The 12,811-nt window shown below is 50.3% G+C and overlaps 1 protein-coding gene across 1 annotated transcript; it reads right to left on the bottom strand.

Moving 5' to 3' along the window:
- Positions 1-9,207: 9,207 nt before the first annotated feature.
- LOC123066596 (BTB/POZ and MATH domain-containing protein 1-like) lies at positions 9,208-10,435 on the bottom strand. The gene has a single exon (XM_044489647.1). It carries the CDS (start codon positions 10,368-10,370, stop codon positions 9,306-9,308), a length of 1,065 nt encoding a protein of 354 aa, XP_044345582.1. The 5' UTR covers positions 10,371-10,435; the 3' UTR covers positions 9,208-9,305.
- Positions 10,436-12,811: the final 2,376 nt, after the last annotated feature.

Here is a 12,811-nt window from a genome sequence, read left to right as displayed (position 1 = left end):
TACAACTCGGTCAAAAACCTCCCTAATAGAGAGCAACTCGCCAAGGAAACCTAGCCATACCATTGTTAGAGCATCTCTAGCCCTTCGGCCCCACAAGGCACCGAAAAAGAGCGGCCTGGGGGCGAACCGGCGCTAGATTAGCCCCTGGGGTTCGGTTCACCCCAGCCACGCTCCCAGGTACCGCCCCCAAGGCACCAGACACGCGTCCAATATTCAAATTCGATCGTTCCCGCTCCAAAAAAAGCCACAATCCGATGATCATCGCAATAGTTCGGCGATTCAGTGCCACAGTTCGGCGATCAAATGAAAGGATAGGCAGTAGTTCGGCGCACAAAAAAAGGAAGGACGCGGAAGGAATGCATCAAACGTCGAGCTCGACCTCCGGCATCGTCGTCGGCGTGCGCGGGCTGGGAGGAGTCGGCGCGGCTTCTGTGATGTTGGGCGTCTCGGAGACATCGTCAGTCGGGCTGGGCGGCGGCGGCGGCGTCGGCGGCGGCGTTGGCGTCGCCGGTATCTGGTTCAGGATGAGGCCTCGCTCCGCCAAGAACCACGCCTTGAGCTTCTCGTCGCCGCTCTGGAGCATGTCAGCGCTGCCCATCAAGAAAGCCAGGTCGTTGTTCCTCTTCTTCGCGGCGACGTTGGACCGGAGCAAGTCGAGTGTGACGGCGTTGTTTGTCATCAAAGCAGCCCACCTCGCCTCAGTTTTCTCTTCTCCCTGGGGGGGCCTGGTCTTGGCATCGGCGAGGCAGTGCTCGATGGACTCTTGCACGCGTGCGGCAGTCGAGTCGGCGTGTTTCTCCTTCTTGGCCCCTTTGTCGCCGTCCGGACATCCGTCTGCCGCTCCCGATGTTGGCGCGTCCGGCTTGTACGTCTCCTTGGCCTTGGCGAGGGTGTGCCGGGCCGCCCACTTCTCGCACTTGTGGATCCGTTTGAAGACGTGGAGGTACTTGAACTCCTCGTCGGTGTTTTCATCGTGGTACATGGCGAACATGCGCAGTAGCTGCACCGAAGAGCGGGCATCAGTCGGTGCGGAGCGCAAATGGGTTACATAGTGGACATATGGGAGCTTGACTATGGACATGATTTTAAGGTCCCTTTTTTCAGTGCAAATGGGTCAATCTGTCAGGAGGCGGGGTACAGATAGACCTACAGTACGGAATGGCAACAGTGGATCTAAACAATCTTGGGTACACAGGCGAACCATTCGTCCTAGCCAATGATGTGGCGCATGTTTTCTATGTGAAGGACATGTCTACCAAACCGAGAAAAAGAAAAGGTAAGGAAGTGAATACATCATACAATGAGCCAAAGCGCCACATAGTTCTTTCAGGGAAAAGAGAAATCGTGGGAGTGGAGGGCAAGATAGACATGTTTGAAGATTATGAAAAATTCATGAAATTCCTCCCTTCAAAGTCAAGGCTGACCCAAGCACCCTGTTAAACGATGAAGATTACCCATGGTTACGGTGCAATAAGCAAAGGACACACGCGAAGAAAAAGTGAAGACTTTCTCTCCACAACTATTATGATATCACTGCAGTTACATGTCAAGAAATGAAATGTCTTTTGTAACAGATGAGTTTTCGCCCGAAACCCTGATACTTCGAAAGAGATTGTCCATTTTGTACATGAAGTGCATCCAGTTTTTGCCGTAACCCTCTCAACTTTTTACCACATGCTATGTGGGTGAAATGATGATACCATGCCAACTTTCAACCTTTCCAGACTTCATTTGTAGAGCTTTTCAATTTCAGGGTCATTTAGCTAAAAAAAATTAGTAAATGCATGAAAAATACCAAATGAAGTCGGAAAGGGTTGAAAATTGATGATGTGGATTTGAATGGTGCATTTTGAAAACACAAAAAGTCTGGAGTTAAAATAAGTTCAAAAAAATGAAATCCCTTTGTAACAGATGAGTTTTTGTGTGAAACCCTGATACTTCGAAAGAGATTGTCCATTTTGTACACGAAGTGCATCCAGTTTTTGTCGTAACCCTCTCAACTTTTTAGCACATGCTATGTGAGTGAAATGATGATACCATGCCAACTTTCAACCTTTTCAGACTTCATTTGTAGTGCTTTTCAATTTCAGGGTCATTTAGCTCAAAACAAATCAGCAAATGCAGGAAAAATACCAAATGAAGTCAGAAAGGGTTAAAAATTGATGATGTGGCTTTGAATGGTGCATTTTGAACACATAAAAAGTCTGAAGTTCAAATAAATTCAAAAAAATGAAATACCTTTTGTAACAGATGAGTTTTTTTCCGAAACCGTGATATTTTGAAAGAGATTAGTTGTCCATTTTGTACACGAAGTGCATCCAGTTTTTGCCGTAACCCTCTCAACTTTTTTATGTTCATAGAAATTTTTATTTGCTCATAGAAAACTCCGGTAACTTCGACATGAGGGGGGCGTCGATCAAACCCCTCTCGCCCGACCAACTCTAGAGCCCACCCAAACCGGGACTAAAAGAGCGTTGTCGAGGCCACCCCAAACCCTAGAAGAGTTGTCGAGGCCACCCCAAATCCTAGACGAAGAAAGAGCGTTGTCGATCAACCCCCTCTCGCCCGACCAACTCTCAAGTCCATCTAAACCGGGATTGAAAGAGCGTTGTCTAGGCCACCCCAAATCCTAGAAGAGTTGTCGAGGCCACCCGAATCCCTAGACGAAGAAAGAGCGTTGTCGATCAACCCCCTCTCGCCCGACCAACTCTCGAGTCCACCCAAATTGGGACTGAAAGAGTGTTGTCGAGGCCACCCCAAACCCTAGAAGCGTTGTTGAGGCCACCCAAATTTACTAAGTTAAAAGAGCGTTGTCGAGGCATAGCGATTATTTTTTGCAAAGTGTCATCTCCTGAAAGTATAACCCCGATAACTTCGACATGAGGGGGGACGTTGGACATGCATGAGAGAGGCGGTCCGCAACTAATCCATTGCTCATATATGCATGCATATGATTCCTTGTTGTGATTAGCTTGGTCTATGTTTGACACTAATTAGTCCATCTCTCATGTTTGTATATTGCCATGTTGTTGCAGAAACTATGGACAGAGACTTAGAACAAGAAGAGTTGTTGGGGGATATAATCCACGACGGAGGTGATCCCTTGTCGTTTCTCTACGACGCCGATGGTCAGGAAGGAGAGGATTATAACTCTGGTGATCCAACAATGGAGGAGGAAGGAGATCATGATGGCTTCAGTGACCGGATAATGCCGGAGGAAGGAGATCATGATGACGGCTCCGGTGACCGAATGGAGGAGGGATCTGTTGCAAATTCCGGTGATATATATATATATATATATATATATATATATATATATATATATATATTAATTAAGCTTGTGCTGACTTGATGTATTAATTATTTTGGTATGTACGCATATTAATGCTTCTTTCTTCTTTTATAGTCCTCCGGATCGAGCCAAACTTCCGTAAGGAGACGAGGCCCGAAGAAAAGGTTGCGCCAGGATGAAAGGTTCACGATCACAGAAATTGCGGATGATGGCCAACTGATTGCTCCCAAGCGGACCAAGGACGCATTTGTACATCAGCGTTGAGCTATTGTTAGGGACAGCGTCCCGATCAATGTCCAGCAATGAAATAAGAGTAAGGACGACCCTGAAGCTTCTTATGTCCAGGATAGACTGAAAGGTGATATTTGGACCTCGCTGGTGACAAATTTCAGCCTCCCGCCAGAGGAGGATCCGAATAACCAAGTTATAAAGCCAAAGGTCAAGGCGTTTGCTCTTAAGAAGATGTCAGATCTATTCAGGAACTGGAAGAAAGAATTGAACACAAAGTTTGTCGACAAAGGGAAGACTCCAGAATTCACTGGTCGATATGAGAAGATAAGAGATCACTAGCCCGCATTTGTGGCGTACAAGAAATCAGAGAAGGGTATGAAAAGGTCACTGACAAACAAGAAAAATGCTGCAAGGAAGAAGTATCACCATCACATGGGGTCAGGTGGCTACTACAAAGCCCGGCCATTGTGGGACAAAGCCGAGCAAGACCTGCTTGCTAAAGGGGTCCAACCAGCAACATTGAACTTGCCAGATCGCTCAAGGACTTGGTTCTTCGGGGTTGGGGGAATTTTGGACCCAGAAATAGGGGAGTGTCGTTGGACAGACGAGCAACTTGCAATATCCATCAAGAAGCTTCAAAAATATATCAAGGCAACGCAGGAAGGGACGTTCATTCTTGACTGAGAGAAGGACGAGCTGACAGAGGCCCTCGGGAATCCTGAGCACCTGGACGAACATGAGGCACACCAGGCTCCCTTCTGTGGGTGCATGGGTTTCCTGGCAGCGGTGGTTACAAAAGCCGAGAGAGAAAGAGGAAAGTGGAAGCGAGAGAAATGGAGAAGCTCAATGCAAGAATAGCAAATCTAGAGGAACTTGAAAGCCAGTGGGCTACGGGCTACCGGCCAACCATCTCAGCGGCAGGAAGATCCTTGCTTCGATGCTGCCCTAGAAGCTACACCACCATCTTAGCGGAGAAGCAGCATAGCTTCCATGGAGCTTGTTCAGCCTGATTTCAGGCTCCTCGCTACCCCATGGATAGTATCACGAAGGCTCAAAATTGCGAGCTAAAAATGAAATGCCAGATGGGGCCACAGAGACAAATGGTGGAGGGTTTTCTTCGAGCAAGTCCTGTGCACGGTAATCGCTGATTACAACGATATCACACCTAATGGTGAAAGAATCTTTCTTGAGATGCTCTGACTTCTCCAAGTCTGCCCTGCTGACTATTGTGGTTGTGTACTGTTTCTAATGCCAATGAAGGGGCTTGGTCCATCACCTCGTCCACAAAACTGAATTTGTGCTGCTCCTTCACCGCCATGGTGGCAGTGTCATCAAGAACAAGAAACAGGGATATGTAATCTGTGTTCTCTGAATTGAAGCCGTTGGGATGGTAATCGATGTGCCATCGATGTCCCCCAAGGGTGAAAGGGCGGGACTTTATCTTATCTCCATTGGGGACGCCCTTGGTGCGGGAGTAGCCATCGATCTTGAGGAGGTAGTACCCGCTCGCTGTGGAGGCAATGATGGTGGAGGCAGACCGGGACGGCTTGCCGGCGGCGGCCGACATGGTAGAACTACTCTGGGGGATGGGGGAACTACCCCAACTCACTTTGAGTAACGACTAAATTTGGGACGGTCCGTAGCCCCGTGTCGCCCCCCCCCCATGGGCGACCCGGGCGCCCCACCCTAGCCGCTGCCGAACCCAGCCCCCACCTCCTTCCTGTCCTCCCGTCGCTGGCGGGCAAAGCCCGCGCGGTGCCGGCGGCGGCGGGATCTCGTTTGACCTCGCCTGGAACAGGGGCCGCGGGGGGCTGCTTTTTCGGGCGCGATGGCAGAGCTCGATGGCCGGCGCGTCGGGTGGCACGCGCTGGTGGTGTCGGTGCGGAGCAGCATAGCCTGCTGGCCAGTGGCGGCACGTCACGGTGGAGCGCGCGGGCCGGTGGCGGCGTAGAGTTCTTCGCGGCGGTGCTTGTGTCAAATCCGCGCCGGCTGATCTGAGGCGGCGGCCTCGTTGGGGCGGACGGTGGGGAGTGCTCGTCGGTGAGGTAGGCCGGATCCCCTCGGCTGCGCGGGCAGCAAGGTCCCGGTGGGTGCTGGTCATGGCGCGGGGAGGCCCCGGGCTCCCCTCGTCAGATCGGAGGCGATCTGGTCCGCTCGTGTTTCATGACCTCTGGCCGGCCTGGATCTCCGGCGTGCACGCGCCTGCTGATGTTGTGTCTGGTTCGGAGGTGGCGGCAGGGTGCTTGGCCGGGGGAAACCCTTGGCCGCCGGTGGCGGTCACAGCGTCGATGGCGTCCCGAACGCCATTCCCTCCTTGGTGGCAGCGTCGAGGCTAAACCTCCCCTGCCTCCCCCCTTCCCCTGCGCCCGGGTGAACTAGCCCCGGTGGCTAAGCGACAGCGGCGCCACGGCGTCGTCACCTTCTTGAAGGCACCGACTTGGGCATGGGGATGCTGGGTGTGCATGGCGAGCTTGTCTGGTTCCTGGTGGCGGCCCGTCTGATCTACCGCGTCGCAGCTTCGGGCATGTCTCGTGACTGCGGTGCTTATCTTCTGGTCGTGTCTCCAATGGCGACCTCACCCTTCCTCACCTTGTACTTGCCGTGATGGAGCGGCACTTCATCTCACTCATTGATGGCGGCGGAGATCGGCGGCATGGCACTGTGGAGGCTCAGCGTCCGATGTGCGGAGATGGACTTGCGCAGGAGGAGGTAGCTGTCTGACGTCGATGGCAGAGGTGGCCTTCACAAAGTAGAAGACTCAATATAATCTGAAGACGGGCTTGTGGAAGATGGCGGTGACGACACAAGAGTGCGTCTGACCGGATTGTTCCCCAGACCCTGTATGTGGCTCGGCTGGGGCTTCCGGCTTTTGATGTTAGGTTTAGGTGAGTGGTTTGGGTAGTGGCCCAGCTAGCATCCCTTCATCATATGGATAAGTGTAGCGGCATATGTTGCCAAGATGGTGGATTCAGGTATATTGTTTGTAATACTTTGTAAGGTCCTCGAGAATAATTAATAAAGTGGTCGTATGCATCTCCTAGATGCAGAGGCCGGGGGTCATCCTCCTTTTCTAAAAAAAGTGTTACTGATCTGGTAGGGTTTAGTTCCTTCTCCTCTACTTCCAACTAATGTCTTTCCTTAAGATAAACTTCGACAAGAGTGATGTGATGGTGATGGGCTACTCTGAGACTGAGTCCCTTGCCATTGCTAACAGGCTCAATTGCCGCCTTGGGTCCTTCCCCACGACCTACTTGGGAACGCCCATTAGCGACTCTCGGCTCACCATCGCGGACCTCCGCCCGACCGTGTCCGAGCTTCAAACGCGCATCGAACCTTGGCAGGGTAGGTGGTTGTCAAAGGCGGCTCAGACTATTTTCATTAACTCATCCCTCTGCAGCCTCCTCTTATTTCTCTTGAGATTCTACAGCCTACACGAGACTCTGCACCATGAGATCGTCAAAATCCAGTCCCGCTTCTATTGGGCTGGCGACAACAATAAGCAGATATATCATATGGTCAGCTGGCCTGACATTTGCAATCCCAGGGAACAAGGCGGCCTCGGTATCATGTGCTCCAAGGCATGAATATCGCCCTCCTATCCCGCTGGCTCTGGCGCATCTTGCAAGGCCAGGCTGGTCTCTGGCTCGACATCATCCGGAACAAGTACCTGCGTGGACAGCCCATTGCCTTTTGTTAGAGAACTGGCGGCTCGCAGTTCTGGCAGTCGATCGTCCAGCTTCTCCCTGTCCTTCGCATCGGAACTTCCATCTCGGTGGGGTCAGGCACGGAGACTTTGTTCTGGTTTGACGGGTGGGCCGGAGACTCCCCCATCGTTGCGCGCTTCCCCGACCTCTTATCCATCGCTGTAAACCCCTTGATCTTAGTTGAGAGGGCCCTTATTGACTCAGGGCGCCTTGCTTTCCGGAGGCCCTTTGGCCCCCCGGAGCCCGCCGCCTGGCATGAGTTACTTGATTGCGTGGCTCTCCACGAGCCTGTGGTGGACGGTCACCCGGACCAGGTGACATGGCGGCTCGAGCCTTCGGGCCAATTCTTCACTAAGTCTCTCTACCATGCCATCGCCCCCTCCTCCCCCCCCCCCTTGCGACGGTTTAGTCCATCTGCTTGCCTCTAAAAATCTGGATCTGCATGTGGCAGTGGATTCGTGGTCGGATACCGTCGGGCGTGGAGGTCCGCAAACGTAATGGCCCGGGCACTGGCCTTTGCCCGCTTTCCGCTACCCCCGAAGACTCGAACCACATCTTCTTTTCCTGTGTGTCCGCGCAATTCGTGTGGAGCTGCTTCTGCGAGGTGGTGGGTGGAAATTGGTGCGACACCAACTGCCCCGACCTGTATACAGAGCTCCAGTCCTCCCCCTTGGCCTCTCGCCACATTAGGTGGCTTGAGATTGGGGTCATCGCTTGGACCCTCTTGGCCTCTGAACACGCTTTTGCGGCATATGCCGAGAACCACGACACGAGCACAACTTGTCCACAACGCGGAGACATTCCTCCGAAGTAGAGAAAGGAAGCTAAGTGTACATTTGAAAATTGGGACCTGATGTTTCTCAAATGAGCTCGGGTGAAACAGTAAATTCAAAAAAAAATTCACAAAATTCTCATTTTTTTTTGTAGCAAACATTTACAAATTTTATGGATGCTTGCAAAATTTCGTCATGAAACAAATTTTATGGATGCTAGAGGATTACTGCTTATAACCCGACTCTACTTAGCATAACAGAACAGCTCTGCAGCTAGTGCATTTCAACGGGAACACACACTCTTTGTTTCTAATACTACAAAGCTGAACTTGGTGCTGAAAAATCAAGAAAATAATAACTGATTTCCATTGCACATTTACAATATTTTAAGGTGTCTAATCATGCCTAACTCAGCCAAATCCTGGACAAGGTGGTGCAATTCGGGGATCCTAAACCTTACAAGCTACAATAAGGTACACAAGAATGGCTTAACTTGACCGAAAGAAAAATATTGAGTCATCATTGCAACTTTGCATGGAATGGAAAGAAGGAAGCCTGTACTTTTACACATTAACTGTAAATGCATGAATTTGCTCTCTACAGAATACAGGAAAGAAGGTTCAGATCCGTACCCATAGTTCCAGACCAAACGCGTAAGTGCCTGTACTCCTTGGTGGATTTGAGTCAAGGACTGAGATTTATTCGAAACCTGATTTGCAGTAGGCATCCAAAGCATTCAATTAGAGAAACTGCAAGCCTGGTGAATATCAGTCAATATGGCTACTTGATAACAAAGTTATTGCTAAATAATGGGAAAAGAAGGACATAGCAAGGCACTAACATAACAGAGGCAAACATCTCAGGCAAACATAAGCATGATAAATGTAAACATGGTCATAATTTTAGAATAGATGTGTGGCAAACAATCCCTCGTGATAGAGGCAACTCCTGATCAGAGATGCACTGATCCATGTTCTTTGATAGATGCTTTCCAGTAGTAAGATAACTACTGAATCACAGATCTATATAATTCATGGACTGCTACCTGATATCCAAGTACTTCCTGATAAATTGATAAGATTCAGACATGCAAGGAAACACCAAAACAGAAACAAAGTGACAGTGCTATAATACTAGTTTCCATCTTCTTCGAAAGTTAGGATAGGTAGTCTGATAGTACTAGGAATATAAGGTAACCGTAGATAATAAGTCTTCAAACCAAACCAGGGAGCTAAGCGCCACTGCTACTACAAGAAAACCATTTCAATCCCTGGAACTATATAATTGCTAACGCAACATTTACCACTAAACAAGGGCTGACATGGCAATCAGATTCTTAATAACAGAAGGGCAGCTCCTGCTCAGATGATCGAAGCCGTCGCTGTCCAACAAAGCTCTAAGATTTGCCGGGGAGCCAAGAAAACTTAAGCACGCCTTCTTTAGGCCCTCACAGTGGTGCTGCTCAGCTAACGTCAGGATGGTCGTTACTGAGCCTCCATTGATGTACTTGCATAACCTTTCCTCGCAAATAGTCTTTAGCCTCTCCATGTTATACCTGTCAGCCGCAACAAGCAGATGCTGGCACATGACATCTTCATCTTCTTTTTCTGTCACTGGTAAGGAATCGGTATACGCAAAACAGAGCAACGCCTTGAACACCTGCGCCTCCATTTCATCTATGCGCACCACACCTGCGGTGTCGCCCTCCTTCATACCACCAAAGAGCTCCGCACTGAAGACCAGTGACCGGGCAGCGAGCACGCAGCGGTGTGCTGCGAACGTGTGACCACCAACCTCGAAGACTACGTCGGCACCCTTCTCAGTCTTGAGGAGATCTGCGAGGTGCTGGTGCAGGTCAGATGGGGCCACAGTGACAAATGCTGGAGTGTCTTCTGGCAAATCCTCTGCACGGTAATCCATGATGACAAGGATATCACACCTGATGGTGAAAGAATCGTCCTTGAGATGCTCAGACTTCTCCAAGTCTGCCCTTTTCATGAAACTAATAGGCCCCCAGCCTAGCAGACCACTGTAGGTGTGTACTGTTGTTGATACCAGCGAAGGAGGTAGGTTCATTACCTCATCCGCAAAACTGAATTTGTGTTGTGCCTTCACCGCCGCGGTGACATTGGAATCAAGATGAAGGTTCAGGGATATGTAACCGGCATATTGTGGTTGCAAGCCGTTGGGATAGTAATCGATGTGCCATCGATGTCCTCCCAGGGTGAAAGAGCCAGACTTTATCTTATCTCCGGTAGGGACGCCCTTGGTGAGGGAGTAGCCGTCGATCTTGAGGAGGTGGTACCCTCTCACTGTGGAGGGGGTGATGGCGGAGGCTGATCGGGACGGCTTGCCAGCGGCGGCCGGCATGGTAGAATTACTCCGAGGGATGGGGGATCTGCGACTCTCCTCTGGTACTGATCTCGTAGGGTTTAGGGGACAATGGGGGGAGGTGAAAAGAATAAGGACGTGAAACGCTGGTTTTATTTCGAAGAAGAAAGAAGAAAAACAGACGATAGTTCTACCATAGTACTCTAGTTCTTTTTTAGAGCCATAGCCCTACCATAGGCCCTCTCCGGATCCATTTTTTTGGAAGGCTCTTTTTTTAGAACGAAGGCTCAAGGGGAGCCCGGCTTTGAGTTAACGAAGCCATCAACCGGCCAGGATTACACAAGGCCACCAAGCAAAAGCGACCGAAAGATACAACGGAGCTTAGTGAACAGCTAACAATGCAACACACACTACAGCAGAAAGAAAAATATATGAAGAGCCCTGCTAGTAGAGTCGAAGCCTACTGCACATAGTCAGCAGAGAGAGGAGCAACAGAGAAGCCTCAATGATCAGCCGATAGCCAGAGAAAGGTGTGAACTGTCTGAACCCAGGGACAAAGGAAGAACATCGCTCCCAACGCCGAAGAGGAACCCTTTCCTCTCTGTTGGGGAACGTTGCAGAAAATAAAAAATTTCTACGCTTTCACCGAGATCAATCTATGAGTTCATCTAGCAACGAGAGAAAGGAGTGCATCCACATACCCTTGTAGATCGTGAGCGGAAGCGTTCAAGAGAACGGGGTTGAGGGAGTCGTACTCGTCGTGATCCAAATCACCGATTATCCTAGTGCTGAACGGACAGCACCTCCGCGTTCAACACACGTACGGTTGAGGAAGACGTCTCCTCCTTCTTGATCCAGCAAGGGGAAGGAGAGGTTGATGAAGATCCAGCAGCACGACGGCGTGGTGGTGGATGCAGCAGCGATCTCGGCAGGGCTTCGCCAAGCTTCTACGAGAGGGACAGGTGTAGCAAGGGGAGAGGGAGGCGCCAAGAGCATGGGTGCGGCTGCCCTCCCTCCCCCCTCTTTATATAGGCCCCCTAGGGGGTGCCGGCCCTAGGAGATGCAATCTCCAAGGGGGGTGGCGGCCAAGGGGGTGGCTTGCCCCCCAAGCCAAGTGGAGGCGCCCCCACCCCTAGGGTTTCCAACCCTAGGCGCAGGGGGGCCAAGGGGGGGCGCACCAGCCCACCAGGGGCTGGTTCCCCTCCCACTTCAGCCCATGGGGCCCTCCAGGATAGGTGGCCCCACCCGGTGGACCCCCGGGACCCTTCCGGTGGTCCCGGTACAATACCGGTGATCCCCGAAACTTTCCCGATGGCCGAAACTTGACTTCCTATATATAATTCTTTACCTCCGGACCATTCCGGAACTCCTCGTGACGTCCGGGATCTCATCCGGGACTCCGAACAACTTTCAAGTTACTCCATAGTAATATCTCTACAACCCTAGCGTCACCGAACCTTAAGTGTGTAGACCCTATGGGTTCAGGAGACATGCAGACATGACCGAGACGCCTCTCCGGTCAATAACCAACAGCGGGATCTGGATACCCATGTTGGCTCCCACATGCTCCTTGATGATCTCATCAGATGAACTACGATGTCGAGGATTCAATCAATCCCGTATACTTGCCCGAGATTCGATCGTCGGTAGCCCAATACCTCGTTTAATCTCGTTACCGGCAAGTCATTTTACTCGTACCATAATGCATGATCCCGTGACCAGACACTTGGTCACATTGAGCTCATTATGATGATGCATTACCGAGTGGGCCCAGAGATACCTCTCCGTCATACGGAGTGACAAATCCCAGTCTCGATTCGTGCCAACCCAACAGACACTTTCGGAGATACCCATAGTGCACCTTTATAGTCACCCAGTTACGTTGTAACGTTTGGCACACCCAAAGCACTCCTACGGTATCCGGGAGTTGCACAATCTCATGGTCTCTGGAAATGATACTTGACATTTGGAAAAGCTCTAGCTAAACGAACTACACGATCTTTGAGCTATGCTTAGGATTGGGTCTTATCCATCACATCATTCTCCTAATGATGTGATCCCGTTATCAATGACATCCAATGCCCATAGTCAGGAAACCATGACTATCTGTTGATCAACGAGCTAGTCAACTAGAGGCTTACTAGGGACATGTTGTGGTCTATGTATTCATACGTGTATTACGATTTCCGGATAACACAATTATAGCATGAATAACAGACAATTATCATGAACAAAGAAATATAATAATAACCATTTTATTATTGCCTCTAGGGCATATTTCCAACAGTCTCCCACTTGCACTAGAGTCAATATTCTAGTTACATTGTGATGAATTGAACACCCATAGCGTTCTGGTGTTGATCATGTTTTGCTCTAGGGAGAGGTTTAGTCAACGGATCTGCTACATTCAGGTCCGTATGTACTTTACAAATATCTATGTCTCCATATTGAACATTTTCACGTATGGAGTTGAAGCGACG

This window comes from Triticum aestivum, chromosome 3B (assembly GCF_018294505.1).
Source record: "Triticum aestivum cultivar Chinese Spring chromosome 3B, IWGSC CS RefSeq v2.1, whole genome shotgun sequence".
NCBI lineage: Eukaryota > Viridiplantae > Streptophyta > Magnoliopsida > Poales > Poaceae > Triticum > Triticum aestivum.
The sequence above is the reverse complement of the archived record's forward strand: the minus strand, read 5'-3'. Positions and strand labels throughout refer to the sequence as shown.